Genomic DNA, 16,038 nt, shown 5'->3' on the forward strand with positions numbered 1-16,038 from the left:
TTTGCACATCACACTTGGATCCTGCTTTCTCCGTTAACCACATTTGTCAAAAATGAAATCCAAGGTTCACACATAATCACTGGACTGTAGGGGCTGCAGGCTCCAGAAGTATACGTGATACTGCAATTGTAGCAATATAACCCAAAGAATTTGCCACATTGCGTATATCATCAAAACTTCCACCTGGAGATCCCCCTATACACATGTGCCAAGGAGAGAATGGGTAATGGAGACTGAGCTCCCTCTTCCCCCACTGCTATGAAGTTGTTTAACTGTAGAAAAGTTTAGCAGCTCTCATTTTCGAAAAAACAACTTAGGTTTGTAAAACTGTTCAGACATTACACCTCTGATGAACTTGCTGCTGAGGAGCTGGAGGTGTTTTCTTTCCCAGCATCATTGCAGGGAGAGAGCCCTAGCACTGCTCTCCTGAGCTGGCACTGCTGCAGTTATTCTGTTGCAGGTACCAGAACAGAAGAAAGCATCCTGCCTTTACACATTACTGCAAGTCTTAAGATTGGCTGGAAAGCTCACTCCAGCTCACACAACCCTTGGAAATCCAGGTATGTTTCAGACTTGGCATCTAACTCAGGTGAAATTCAATCATCAGTCTGGTTGCAACAGACAGGAATGGTGAACCTGCATGAACTCAGAGTATTTCTCCTCATCTCTGACTGTGAGCAAACTTCTTGGCTTGCACAGCTCTAGCAAGTGCCCATGGGGTGTGTGTATTTTTAGATGCTGGCTTAGAGGATTAGTTAATATACAGGTACACTCAAGCAGATCTGAGGGAGCTCAAATCTAGGAAATTGCTCTATTTGTACAGAAAAGGCCTAGTATCAAGTTAGAGCCATAGCTGAAGTTCCCTATTTTATAATAAGGTTGAACCTTTTACAGACTAATTTTTTAACCCAGGTCAGGTAAACTTGGGCACTTGAACATCTTTTATCTGCTGAAAGCTGGCAGTGAACTGGTTAGAGGTGATCAGTCACAGAGCTGAACCCAGCAGGAAAATCTTCAGCACTAATGTCTTCTGTACAGAAATTTTCCCATTTCCTCCCTCTCCAAACACTTTTGTCAGATCCTTTCCTGACCAAAATTATGTCCCCACACCCCTCACCAGCTCTCTGCTGGGGTCTTAACCCTTACTGGTGAAATTAAATCTTTTGAGGGTAAACAGGTTTCTGTTTACTGACTGATAAAACAGTTAACTCTGGGTTAAAGATTTGCAAATAGCTGTGCTCACCTTTCTACCACAGTAGATTCTTCTTAACCTGTGTGATGTGTTTCCCCATCTCTTTAAAATATGCCAGGAAAGGAACTGACCAAGCAGCGCTGTAAATTACCCGGTGATGGACTGACCAGTTTATGTTCCAAACTGAAATTGTAACTGTGCTCACAGAGAGAAGATGATAAACAGACCTAAACATCACTTAACCAAAGCACTCTGAATCCAGAGCCAACCCCATGTGTTTATTGCTCTATTTCTCACTAAAGAAAGGCAAGAGCATTTAGAGAACAAAACATCAAGAGCAGCAAAAAATGCCTTTTAGCAATCAGTGATCTGGACCAACATGCCCTGTTCAACTTACTTCTCCCCATATCCTAGGATCATATTTTACAGTATTTTTTACTTATTGACTCGTGTATATGTCTCTCTATGTTTAAAAGACAGCTTCCATATGAGTGTCTGAAGCTATGTCTGTAGAAAGCACTCGATCAGCAGGTCACCTCGTTCAAGTGGTGCTGCTGGTTGATGCCCCCACCGCACAGAAAAGCTTTACAAAACTTCTGGGTGTTGGTAAGTAAAAAAGTTATGACATAGTGTAATTGTTGCCACCAGTGTCTTATCACTAGAGATGGGTTCAAATGAAAGGATCACAGGGTCTGAAATCTCTAGTATGGAATAAAATTATTCACCTAGATTTCTGATCATCCAGGGACTGTGACCCAGATTCATAGCTGACATTTAGCACATTAGGCACTTTTATCCATTCAGATAGCCAGACAAACTTACGTCCTGAAGCTTTTCCATATCCCAAAGTTGATAACCTAAGCACAGTCATTCATTGAGATGCAGACAGGATGAACACTGAGCACATGGATGTTTATCCAAATCAAACTTCATCGTAAAAAACTCAGTGAATCTCTAAACTTCAATTAAATTGTAAAACTCACTAACAGGTCACTAACAGGTATATGGTTTCATTTTGTTGCATCCTCAAACTCAAATATGAAAATCTGTTACCTAATTCCCATATATTTATCTTTATCCTCCACTGTCTAGCTAAAATCCTCACCACCCAAGCAATAAGGTCATTGTATATGTTCCATCAACAGCTGAACTTGACAAGCTGTGCTTGGGAAAGGGGCAGCATTTAGCTCCTATTTATAAAATAGATAAAACACTTCAGTAAATTAGCAAGCCTTTAAAGAACACTTCTAGAAATGGTAAAGAGCTGAATGTTCCCTTCTCTAACCTGCAGCTGAGAAGACATGAAGGGGAAATTGCAAGTTCAGTTACATGATTATGAATTAGAAGAAATAGGAAAAGAGAGACAGGGTGAATTTATTTCTTGCTCAAATAACCTTTCCTAGCATAAGTTTCATTCAAATGAAAACATACCCATATGGTGTTTCATTTTATCAAATCAGCATCTCCCAACCAAAAGAAATTCCACCAAGCAATCCCATTAAAAGCTTTACCCTGCTCACCTGCAAGTATAACAGAGTGACTTCTGTCTGTAGTTTTTCCTCTATCTGCTGTGTGGTTGAACAGAGGCAGTGAGAAGCTGCCTGCCATTCCCCAGCGCAGGGTCCCTGCTTTTTGGTGCCCCTGACTGTCCAAAGTAACAGATAAAGGACTAGAAACTCATTCACCTGATGCCAAACTGCATCATCCTTCAGAAGGCACCAGAACAAAGCTGGATAATGACAGCTGGGGATAGCATTGCAGTGCAGAACTCATGCTGCTGAAAGCAGTAGTGGGGGACTTTCCCCCGAGGAGCTCTGATAAAGCACTCCAAGAAGACCCATCTCTGCTCTGGGATGACCAAACTATTGCAAAGTCTCCACTCAGAGCCCAGACCAGGCTAAGCACTAGCACTGACCACCACTGAGAGCCTTGAGACAGCAGCTTTAGAGGTGAAATACACACAAGGAGCAGGGGAGCAGGACCAGACTTCTGAAGGTAAGATCTTCAAAAGTCACTAAGGAACACCTTGACATGCTTTAGTTTTGATTCTAATTTTAGACCCTTCAATCAAATAGTTCTACACATTATACACCAACCTTGGTAAGAATGACTCTGACCCTTCTCTTCTTCAGGCTAAACCCAAATCTCCTCAAGTTCTCTTAGCATTTTCTTGCACAAGCCTTTAATAATTTTAGTGGCCTTTCACTTGACTCACTCCAGTAATCCCATGGCTTTCTTGTCCCAGGCAGACCAGAACTGTACAAAGAACAAAAGATGTTGAATTACTAGTGCTGAGGTGAGGGCTCACTTCCCTGAACCTGCTGGCAATGCTCTTTCTAAAGCAGCCCAGAAATTTGCTGGCCTCAAGAGCACATTGCTGGCTTATGTTCAACTTGTTGAAGAGCATCCCCATTCTTCTCTGCAAAGATGCTTTCCAGTCAGTCAGCTCCTCATTTGTGCTATTGCCTATGTTCATCATCTGTAGGTGCAGGACTTTGCATTACTCTCTGTTGAACTTCATCAGGTTCCTGTTCACTCCTTTCCTCAGCCTGTTGGGACCCCTCTAAATGATGACACAATCATCTGATGTACCAATCAGTCCTCCCAATATCATCTGCAAGCTTGCTGAGGGTGTATTGCCCCATTATCCAGATCATTCACAAAGCCGCTAAACAGTCCTGGCCCCAGCACTGCCCTTCACATCCCTTGCCAGATTCAACTCCAGATCGCTTCAGCCTTCCTAAGTCCACTACTGCATGCTCAGAAATTTCTCTGTACCCCTCCTTCTAGGTCACCTGTCCCTGCTTACACTTCTATGCTTCCTTTTTAGCTAATGAGCTCTGTCACAAGCAACTTGTTCAACCATGCAAACCTCTGGCACCTTTGCTTGGTTTCCTGCACAAGGAAGAGGACTGTTCTTGAGATGGAAGGAAGTAATCCTTGAAAATCCACAAGATCTCCTGGTTTCCTCTTCTCTTCAGGGTCATATCCTATGGCATTCTTCCATTCTTCCAAACATACCCCTATAGTCAAGGCCCATGGGTGTAATCTTTCTATGTGCCTTGCAGAAGAATGATGCCATCAGAGTGGTTCTTTTAGAGATAGTCATTGTCACCTCAGGCAAGTCACCTGATTGCTCAATATCTCAGATCCCTCTTTAACAAAAAATGAGGACAATTGTCTTTCCCTACCTCAAGGTTGTAACATGATGGTCAAATATGTTGGTCATAGAGCAGTAATAGAAGCCCCAGATATATCTGACAGAGTTCCATGAGAAAAAAAGTTTAGTGATTAAAAATTGATTAAGTTCTCTTAATCAGGTCTCAGAAACAGGTATTAAAACATTCTCTGTTGTGAACAGTTCTGGCAGCAAGATTCACTCCCAGCTTAGTTACTTTATCTTAATTTCCATATCTACAGGAGTACCATTTGTGAGACTTGCCTGGGAGCAAGGCTAACCCAGCACCTCCTCACATCTGAACTGACTCAGGCATCCCCTAGTCCTGGGCAGATACCTGACCTCATAACCCCCATCATCTTTCTCTTCCTCTTCCCCTGGCTGGGCCCTTCTCCCAGCATTAGACAACGGCAAGAGCAAACACAGATAAGCTGCATCAGGCGCCAGCTATCTGGGTGCTGAGATAACAGCAGGTATCAAGCACAACAAACACCCAGTGCCACTCCCCACACACCTGGGGGAGCCTGCCCAAGGGAAGCACACCCTAACACCTCCTGAAGGGGCTCCTCCTGACCCAGTTAGACTCCTACTTGAGGCTGTCACTCCGCAGGACCCCCGCAAACAAGGGAGTAAAAACCACCTCTCTGTCTCAGACTAGGCAAATAACAGAAGCCAATTCCCTCCCTCTCTTCATTACCTATTCCGTGGTATTTTAGCATCTTAAACTCGCTGACATGGCTTTAGGTTTATGCTGCTCTTACTGGAAAATTCCCATCTTATGGGTAGAAAATTAAAACTCAAGGCTCCCAAAACTTAATGTCGTACCCTAGCTCCTAAATAGTTTGGCATCCTGGTGAATATGCATCTAATATCAATATCTGACCCTTCAAAACAGTCATGTTTGCTCTCATGCAGATGTTATCTCAAAGATATTTACTTTTCTAAAGCAGGATCCCTAATTAGCCCGATGCAGGGTTAATCTTCCATTACCCATTAGGACATTGAGCCAGGAATTAAATTACACTTCAGACACCTCGTGTTTCAGCTCTCCCCTTATACAAGACACAATTTCACAGGGCCCTGGTTCCCAAAAAAAACCCATTCTCTGCACTGTTTGCTGGCAGAAGAATAAGAATCCACACATCATGGTTTATCTATATGGGAAAGGTGTCTGGAATTAATGACAATTGAACAGTTTATTCAGTAGACATTTCTTCAGACTCCACCAGTTTTACAGTGACTATTCCTCCTGAATAGAAAAACTTCATGAAGCTCTGGCAACACAACTACTTTGTCACAGGGTAAAGCTCTTCATGTTTGCCTAAGGGGAAATACATCTCTTCCAACTGCTTCACCTCTCCTCCATCACAAGTAACTGATGAAAGCTTGGGATGAAGAGGAGGAGAAATTAGGATAAAGTAATGGAGAAAGAAAGGGGCTGGGACATGTATTTCTGGCAGAGAAGCAAGGAACTGCTCATGGCAAGATAGAATATGTAAACAGAAGAAAACAAATACAAACATAAATCAAATTTAACACAGAATGATTCTGTCCCCATGCTGTGCTGGTTGTGTACTGAGCTGTGAGAGAATTATACCACCTAGCATTCAGCTCAGGCACCAAGAATCTTAGGTTTTGTATGTCATGGCCAGAAATCAGTCCTAGACAACTCTGATAAACAGCTGCTGTAAGACGGAAATGAGGAAGTCACATGGAAAGGAAATTCTTTGCAGTGGCTGTGCCTCCCCAGACTAAAAGTACAGCCCCACCACACTTGTACAGACCAAGACCTCCTCTCTCCCCCAGCCACATCAAAAATTTCAATACAGCTTGCTCCCAAGAAAGAGCAAGGTCACTCTCACCCAAGCCTATGGCCACAAACCCTTTGATCTAGAACTGTGGCACTGCTACATGCACTTCACATTAATGAGCAGTCACTGAACAGCACGACTGTAGGACACAGAGGGACCCTCCAGATAAACTTTTAGTGATATAAGCTTGGAGCAAAATTTGTTACAGAGATATGAAGGGACATAGAAAACAGTTTCAATCATCCTCTATCAGAATGTGCAAAACTCACTTTTATCAAGTTACTGTGACAAACTTCTTTCTTAATGACAATCAAAATGTATGGAGTACTCTCAAATCTCTGCTCTAAATGAGATGTACTAGACTCAAGAATTCAGGAGCCTGAAACTCGAGGAAACTTGTTAGAGGTTATTTTCCCTATAAACAAGATAGCTCTTCTTCAAAAGACTTAGGAACTCTACAATTTTATTTTAAGGCCACATTTAAAGCATATTTCAAAGAACACATTCCATACAGACTTTTAAACCTGTGTCTTCTATCAGTAATTTGTGAACCTCAGCTGCTTTGGGGAGTTTTCTGTTTTATTTTAAGAAGCCTTTGCTGTTCACCTTTAAGCACAGTTCATATGCCCTCATCAACATAAGAAGGTACCCCCAACTTTTTTGTTTATGTTTCTTCAATACATCAGCAAAGATTAAAGTGTGGTTAAGCCACTCCTTTTATCTTGGCATAATTCATTTTTACACCATATCAACCTTCTCTAGGGCTGGATATTTGCATGTTAATAATAAAGCCTGCTTTTTAACTCCTCCCTTTAGCTTAATATATTAAAAAGTGTTGATAGATAGACTTGGCTCTCCAATTAGTGGTGGTGGCAAAGCAGAGTTCAAACTATTCCATTAAAACAGAGACAGCTATGTTTATTGTCCTCCCACATTTGAGTTAAGCTGGAATTTTACTCAGAGAAATTGTCCTACTCTGATTATGATGGAGAAGGTATAAGTTTGATCATTTCCCCAGATCGGCTAAAAAAAATTTGGGCAAAATGGTTTCAATATCTTTACTGTTTCCCAGTTATTGGCATTCCTATACATTCTTTCTGAAGTGCAAAGAAACCGAGGATGCAGCTCCATGGCTTCTTTAAGCCAATTTGTGTGTGTGAATGAAGAATGAAGAATCCTGCCCCTCTCCACGTCCTCATGTCTCCCTATTGGAGTTACTGGTGCTGCAGCTACATGCAGGGCCAAGGAATAAATCCATCTACAAACTAACCCTCCCCACCTTTTATTTCCTGCCAGCTCATTTCCTACTGCACAACTCAGCAGTATCAGCAGAAGGAAGCGTGGTGGAGCACACGGCTGCCAGGGATAGAAGACCCCTCCTGACAGTAGCTGCCACTTGACCAGCTCAGAGAAATAGCCACAACATAAGAATCTGCTCTTGCAGCTTGCACTACAGAGCAGGCATAATTAAGCTAGCTTTAGCTAATGTATTTGAGTGTTAGGGCTGAGAGTTCAGACTAGACTGACTGCCCAGCATGGACCCAGGTCCTTGGCCAGTTTTTATCCACAGACAGAAAAATTGCTACACAACTGCAATTCTTTCCAACTCTGCCAACTCCAGTGCTTCACTTGTACAGTGCTTAAGCCAGTTCTCACCAACAGCCAAAGCAGCCTTTACTGACTTTGATCACTGAACCACATCAAGTCTGCAGGATGTGAAAATAGCAACAAACAGAAGCTCCTGTATTCCCTCTGCACTATCTCCCGTGCTCTAATCTCCCCTGTGCTGCCTTGCTTCCACATTCTCATTATTTAATGTTTTTTGGTGCCTCATAAATCTCCAGTTTCTGGATCAAAGTAAGAGTATCTGTCTCATTTAAAGAAAAGACCAAAATATTATTTGACTGCTTTGCAGAGAAATTCAGAGGTAAAGAAAATTAGCCAGTTAATCAGGACAATACTAGTCCCATAAAGAAACAAACAAAATAACCAGGAAATTCATCACTGCCTTTATGCTATTCTCAGGTTTCTGTTTTTACAATATTAGGATTTTTAATTATTTATTATTTTAATACTTAAAGATATTTGTTTTGAAACTACTTCAAGGGATGGACAAAACATAAGCAAAACATGAAGCCAAATTTGCAGTGCTGACAATATCATTCCCTAAAGATAGCTATTGCTAGAGAGTGCACCATTTGTCATGACTGAATGTCTCCTTTCTCCTCAGAGTATTTATTGAATGTACACTGCAAAGTTATAAAATACACACCATAACATCAACTACAAATGGCTACAGAAATACCAGCTCTGAGATTCTGAGACTTCTGATGGAAGATCTGTACTGACCTGAGTCTAAAAGACCCTTCACTATGGACTGGAGTTCAGAAGGGAAGCAAAAGAAGCACATACTCATGTTTGAGGAGAATTTCTGGTAGTATAGTTTTCTACTAGCAAAGAGGGCTTTTTCTGCCCACAGCACAACAGCATCATATGTAACCTCAGATCAGACACAAGCTAATGTTTGTACCTAAACCTTCTCTGCTAAGTGAAAGAAGGATCTTGGTAAGAATTGCATCAGTAGAGATTGTATCTCCTCCAGACAAACCAAGTACTGCTACCTAGAGAACCCAAATTTCAACAGCCACTTGAAACAAAACAAAACAAAACACCCCCAAAAAATTAAAAAACAAACCTCAAAAAACCCCAAACCTAGGAAAAAATCTACTAACAAACACTGGGTCTTAGCACATCAAGGTCACGTTTTTCCCCCCTTAGATCCAGGAAAACTAGTAACTTCATTTCATCAAGAGTAATTGTATTACCTAATCCTTATCTGGCACTTTTTTATCTGTACCTCTCACATGAGGCTGACAGCATTGTCTGCATATGCTGTTTGCATGCACTCCATCAGTAGTACCCAAGTTACTGCAAAGCACAGCATCCAGTACCAGGCCAGCTGCTGCTGTCACCAACACCAAACCCAGAAGAAAACATCTGTGACTCCTTGTTCTATGCAGAACGAGAAAAACAACTCCTATCTAATCTACTGGTTTGAGAATTCAAAGATTGTGGTATAATATCAATAATGAAAGTCTGGATGTTTTGTTTATTTTAACTACAGGGATTAATTACAGCTCTATTACCCTACAGGTGTTCACTCAGCCTGACCTTCTTCTTCCTCAGGCTACACCCCATTGAAGCCTTTGCCTTCTCAACTGAGCCCTACATTAACTTAATTAAAGTTTTGCTGCCTCTGGCTGTATGGATGGTCAAGATGGGCATCTGACCTTATGGAAGAAAATTGAGATAACAGGACAAAACCCTTCATTCCCATAAGGTCCACTGAATATTTTGCTGTAAATAATTGAATACTAGCAATAGTAGTATGTTTGCTACTACCACCCATTTCTGAGTGAGACAGTTAGGCACTGTGGATGTGTACTCCCTTTTCATTCCTGTCCATCCACTACCAAAAAAAAAAAAATCAACCCCATCCCTTGCTTCAAAACACTTCAGACAATCATGAGTTTATCTAGACATCTCAATGATTTTACAGTGTTACATATATCCTAGTATCACAAGAATATGTTTTACCTTGAGGCAAATGTTTTAATTTATGTGCATGTGAGCTATTTGCAATACCTCCACCAAATGGAGCCCATATAACCCGTCGGATGGCTTTCACCCAATCTTCCATTTCATTCTGGGAATTAGCCATGAGCAGGAAAGCCTCATGATTGACAGGCATCTTTTCCCGGTCCCCTGCACCACCTGAAAGACAGAATACAAATCTCTTTTAGCATCCAGCTTAAAAGAGAGCAACCAAAGTTTAACACCACCAAAAATCTCATTCAAAATAATTAAATTACTATTTTAATTGAGCAGTTTTACAGACAATTCCTGCAGATGTTCTGCAGCACCCACAGAGCACAGGTTGATAGAAGATCAAAGCAGAAGTGCAAAATATGTATTTCCAGCGTGGGAAACCTGGAGATGTTCTATCTGCTATCTCAGCAATAAGGAAAGTGAAAGCAGAGGCCCTAAGATGCTATAGGAAAAGCAATTAATTCCACATACCTGTGCTGAGGTATTGAGAGATTTTTGCCCAAAAGAGGGACCAAGTGAAGTGTAAGACATTTTAAAATGCTTCAGATGTAGAAGTCACAAGATCATCCACTTTCCCCAAGTCTCTGGGATATTCATAGTCTCAACACAGAGAAAGAGACCCATTCTGATTTTGGATCCAATTCAGAAGAAAGTTAAGAGCTGGGGACATGATTCTGATTCTTCCAATGGATGTAAAAATTTTAAGAGCTATTAATGCTGGTGTGCAGAATAGCACTGACCAGAATATCAAATTCACTCAAGTTGTCACAAAAAACTGTCCCTTGTGGATACTACAATAATCAAAACATTTTGATGCTGCTTTTCCTGTTTCATCTTTAGGTCAGCACTCACTCCAACAATTTAAATCTTCCCCTCATGCTTCATTTTATGTTCCAGAGCTGGATACAACCTAGTGAGTGGCACGTAAACACAGAAAAGCTTTATTAGAACAGCATCTGTATGAAAAGGCTACTGATCCTGTCCAATTCGGCAGCTGCATCCCCAGCGGCCCGGAGCTTCTCCATCACCATGGAAACTGCCTTTGGCTTAGCTACGGAGATAACATCTGAGCTGTGTGTCACTGTCATTTCCACGCTTACATGGCTTTCAGCACCTACTGGCAAGCTAAAGCTGCCAGCCTGTGCTGAGCAGCTGAGATTGCCTGCCCGTGGAATTCAGAGATAAGAGCAGAATGATGCTATGCTGTGGTTTCTGCAGAGCTGATTTAGCATACACAGAACATGTGCTTCTTAAATCCTTGCTAATCTAGGGAAAGAAGCAAGCTGGGAGCTGCCTGCAAGCCAAGGAAGTACTTTTTCTTGCTATTAATTGTTTTCTTGCCTTGACGCACTCACGGAACATTTATTGATTTGCAAAGCAGAAATGGTAAACTGAGATGCATTGGGAAGTATTTTGTGGTTCTTTGAGAAGCAATTCACTAAACTGGGAAACTGAGGCAGTCTTTCAGTAAAGAGGAGAAACAGCAGCCACCAGGGACTAGCTGTGCAGCTTACGAAACAAAAGCCATGACACTTCTTCCCCACATACACCCAAATCCTCTTGGACAGTCTCCCATTTTTTAATTTACTGAATTATTCATATTCCTTAAGGTATATAAAGAGAAGAGCTCTCTAGCTCAAGGCTAGGGTGCAGGCATCCCAACAGATCAATGTCCCATCATCTTCCACTGCAAGGACGACATACTTCATCCTCTGCATACGAAACTGTCTGCACAGGAAACTGCAGTCTGCAGCATTCCTGTCACTGCCTAAATCTGTTTTACCAACATACTTAGCCTCATGGTGAAAGTAGAGGTCATGAACTCTAATTCTTGCACCTTACCCATCTTATCTACTTACGCACCCTTTTTCACAATCAAATGTTCCATAGGAGATACGATTGAAAGAGTCCTTAATGCACATCAGAAATAGGTTTCAGGATGTGGCATTTGGCAGACTGGTGGCCTGAGCTCAAGCCAGGCCATCATTCTTCAAAGGAATGAAACAGCCTCAAAGACATTTACTGTATGGGTCCCACCACCAGCAAATAACTGAGTTTGATCAATATTAAAATACATCTTGTTCTCAAGTTTAAAGGGATCAACTGAGATCTTGCCCACTCAAGCCATGAAGGGCAAGAAGAGACCAAAAGCTTGTCTCAGAATTAATGACTTACTGGTGATGACTTACTGGACAAAACTGGCATCAGCATCTTCCCAAGAAGTCACTGTACCAGAGGGACCTGACTACAAGTCCCCTTCCCTTAAGCTGCTACTTTGGATCAGACAGCTGCTTTCTAAACTTTTATGGACAGCTTTCATGCAAGCATTTAGGGAAAAAAAAACCCAAAAAAAACCCAGAAACATTTATACTTCTATTTGAGTCTGCAAAAAGCAAAAACTGGATGGGAAAAAAAGATTTCTGTACACACAGAAAAAAGATTTCTGTAGATTCTGCCAAAGACTACATATAGTTCCTTCATGTTTGGCTTTCCCCACTGAAACTTGAAATAGGAGCAAGGCCATGACCCTACAATCTGCCTGTGGGAGAGTCAGTAATGACTAGACATGTAAGCACAAGCAAATGAAAACAACTCCACACATGAAGGCGAGCTTAGAAATAAGAATGCATTTCAGAATTGCTTATATTTGCATGATGTGACTGTCCAGTGGCAGAGCATGGAGACCCACCTGTAAACATTTTCATTTTAGTAACATTTTACTCATATTTCTTTGTACATTTGGCTGGTTCCTTCCACTACAGCCTTGAAGCACCAAGCAGAAAAATTAGATATTACTAAAAGGCAGAGTCCAGACATATCTCTTTTTACATTGTTGTGACACTTGACAGCTCTTCGGTCTTGGTAGTCATAAGAATGAGAAACAGCCAATTCAAACACCTAGATCTTCTTTAAAAAACCCCAAACACCCAACAACCTCCACAAACAAATAAACAAACAGCCCAAGGAAACAATGTCACAAGAAACTTCTCTGAAGTCTAGAATTTTACTTGAATTTCACAGATTATTTCTTCTATGAACTCAGATACAAAGCAGGATCCTATCATGGATTTCAGATTTGAATTGGAAACACAATACTTTATCAGTTAAAACACACTAGACTTTACGAATTGTTTTAGGAAAACCATTTCTAAGCTTCCTGCCCAGAAACACTTGAAAACATAATTTCAGTTTTGTCTCTCACAGCAGGATGAAGTTCATATTCAGGTATTGAATTCACACCTCTTCTCTACCACTAAGGGAACTCCAGCCCTTTCTCACTCATCTTTAATTAAGCTTCCATATAAACAGGACTGGGCCTCAGAGACAAACCCTGTGTAACTCAGGATTGCCATGGACAGGCATTCCAGTCCTTTTGCTCAAAGCTACTTTAATCTCCAGAGCAAAGACAAAATAAAACCGTACACAAACAGAGTGCAAGTGTCTCAAACGATATGGCAGAAATAGGAGTCTTAACTCTAGGGATGAATAGTCCACCTGCTTTAGCATTAGCCTATGACCAGGGGATCCTGCATTCAGTTGCCTGCTGCAGACTTGCTGTGTATGCTGGACAAGATGCACTGGATTTCATTCTTATCCATGAAGCAAGCTGGCAGCTCAATTTGCCTCTCATCCAGTGTACAGAAATCAAACAACCTGAAGAGTGGGAAAGGTGATAGCAACCATGTCAGCATATACAGTACATGTTAGGGCCTAGAAGGATTAAGAGACTTCTTTGGTTGTTGCTCCCCATCAAAAGGGCTGCAGGTCCCAGCTGACTTGAAAGCTTTGCTGCCCTTGTCCCAAGGTACCTTTGTCAAAGTGCTTTACATACCCTGGTAGGTATCCTTGCCTGGGGGGAACAGAGTAGCTCCAGGCCCCAGCTGCAGTGCACAAATGCTCTCTCTCCAGGACCAGACTAACCCAGGCTGGCAGAACTGCTTTCCTCTGCCTCCACTCACAGCTTCTTCATTTCATATGGCCTCGGAGCCATGACCTGCTAGTGGCAGCAGTCTCCTCAAAGTAATGTCCATCTCCCAGTCCTCAGAAATGATCCTCCTTTCGGCTTTCCCCCCACACCCCACAAAAGGGAAGGTTAAATGCAAAACCACTGGGACTAAATCTTGCTAAAGGTAAGATGGGGTTCTGCAACAGCAGTAGGAGTTGCCATCTACTCTTCAAGGCCCCATTTACTGAAAATTCTTTTTTTGACCATCCTTATACACCTAAGCATTTACTGGAACATGCAAAACATAAGGTATCATTTTGTTACATTTTCTTGTCCTGCCCTGTGTCCCTGTTCAAAGAACCTGCAACAGACAGGCTGCATCTTTGCCCTTTATACAGGTCTTTCCAATGTGGAAAAGCTTGAATTTTTTTGTTTGTCTTGAACCTCATTCACTCAAGCTTAACCTTCTTAAGATCACTTGTGAAGCCAAGCCTTATGTCCCCTCTTTCTGTATGGAAAAGAAATTCAGGGGGAACCGGACTGGACTTCTGCATGGGAGATGAGATTGCCCCATTGCATGTAAAAGGAGGAACTTGTATATCCTCAAGCAAAGCTGCTGTGGAGTTCTGAAGCTGGCAGCTTCTTTCTTTGCTTAGGTAACTTCTTTTACTTCCACCTCCTCCCTCTGGTTTGCCTTTCACCCATTTCTTACATCATTCTTCTTACTGATGAGCTTGTGCTTTATCCTTATATGAGCCTCCTGAGAAGTTACCCACTACAGCAGCGTGTGTATGTGTACACAGACCTGTTTGTTTTCGTGTTTGCAGTGCTTTGGTGTGGACAGCAGCTGCAGTACTGTCAGTGAGTGGGGGCTGCTGCAGCAGCTGCATGGGGAAGGGTGGCTGGTGGGAAACAGGTCCCAGCCGACGTGTCTGCCCTCGGTGCTACAGCAGGTAGTGACAGGAAGCCTTGGACTGCAGACAAGCAGCAACAAAGATCTTGACAAATGGTCAAGAACTAGCACTCACTGCTGAAAAGAACAATTGCGATGATTCATCTTCCCTGACCTGGTCTTCCTGATTGACTTTAAGGTGAGTATCAGAATTTGGGGCTCAAAGATCTCCCTGACAATGAAAGAAGGTAAAAAATGAGGAGATGAATTCTGTCAAGAATAACAGTAGCTCTGTTAGAGGGAATCTTTCTTTGCACAGCAGGAAAAAAAAAACCAAAGAAAACCAATCTTGATCTTTGGATCAAGGGACAAAGGAAATACCAATGAGTAAGCAAAAGTTCATTAACAATGCTTTGAATAGACACTTGAGACCTAATTCCATTTCTTCAGTCTTCTTACCTTTGATTCCAGCTAATGTTGAACCTCTACCCTGAGCACTTCCCACCCCAACCAAAGGTTTTCACAAGGCTGAATGCTGGACATACACCCTGTCTATTACAGCTGAATCCTGGGTTAACCTGCCATAAGCATCAGTTTAAACTTCTGTGCTTTTTTTTCCTTTTCTTTTTTTTCCTGAATTATTCTTTAATAAAAGAGGAAAATTGCCGTGAGTATGAAACTCATCTTGAAATTGTCCATTTAGGCTGCCTGAGAACAGAAAAAAAAGCAAGCAAAATATGAAGTATGCAAGGAGTAATATAAAAACAAAGGAAATGGGGGGTTTCCCAGTGTGGGTAAGATTTGTGAGGACTTAAACAGTACAGTAAACAGTGATGTGTGCTTGCCATGATTTTTTTTGTTTGTATCTGTCCATCTACCTTCACCCACCCATCTATTTATATATGGAATATATGACTTGGAAGTTGATTTGGAGCTGATGCATAATCATATTTTAAAGGCATACAAAACTAAAAAAAACCCACAAGGCACAAGAATTTAGTATCATGTGCAGTGCATATGAAAGAAGCAAGCTTTGAATCAAAATACATTCACTGTGTCACAGTTTCAATGGACATCATAATAGTATTTTTTTCTAAAGAAATAGACACCTTTGTAGGTGAAAGGTGTTTCATTTCCACAGTTTGGAAGGAGCTTAGGGGGATTTTAGGATTCAGTATTCATTTGGTTGGGTCAATGAGAAAAAGGAAATCTCAAATACCTTTTATTGTAATGAAGAAGTTCAGCTCAAACTGACACAGTTCACGTTTTCTTAGGGCAGGATTTCTAATCATGCACTAAAATTTCATTGACTTGTCAGTCAAATATTAAATGTCTAATTTCCTTAAGCACTTTTTATTTCACCAAGTTCCATGGTAGTTACAAGTAGAAGTTGATAAAATTTTCCAAGTC

The 16,038-nt window shown here is 41.5% G+C and overlaps 1 protein-coding gene across 3 annotated transcripts in view; it reads right to left on the reverse strand.

Annotated features, from left to right (window-relative positions):
• Positions 1-16,038, reverse strand: part of ARHGAP22 (Rho GTPase activating protein 22) — a 123,823-nt gene that overhangs the window by 24,995 nt on the left and 82,790 nt on the right. For 2 of the 3 annotated variants that reach the window (XM_021539078.3, XM_077784622.1), the window contains exon 4: positions 9,779-9,955. In XM_021539078.3, coding sequence (XP_021394753.1) covers positions 9,779-9,955 — 177 coding nt within the window. The remainder of the gene's footprint in view (positions 1-9,778; positions 9,956-16,038) is intronic. The other variant, XM_021539087.3, reaches the window with a different exon arrangement.

This window comes from Lonchura striata, chromosome 7 (genome assembly GCF_046129695.1).
Source record: "Lonchura striata isolate bLonStr1 chromosome 7, bLonStr1.mat, whole genome shotgun sequence".
NCBI classification, from domain to species: domain Eukaryota; kingdom Metazoa; phylum Chordata; class Aves; order Passeriformes; family Estrildidae; genus Lonchura; species Lonchura striata.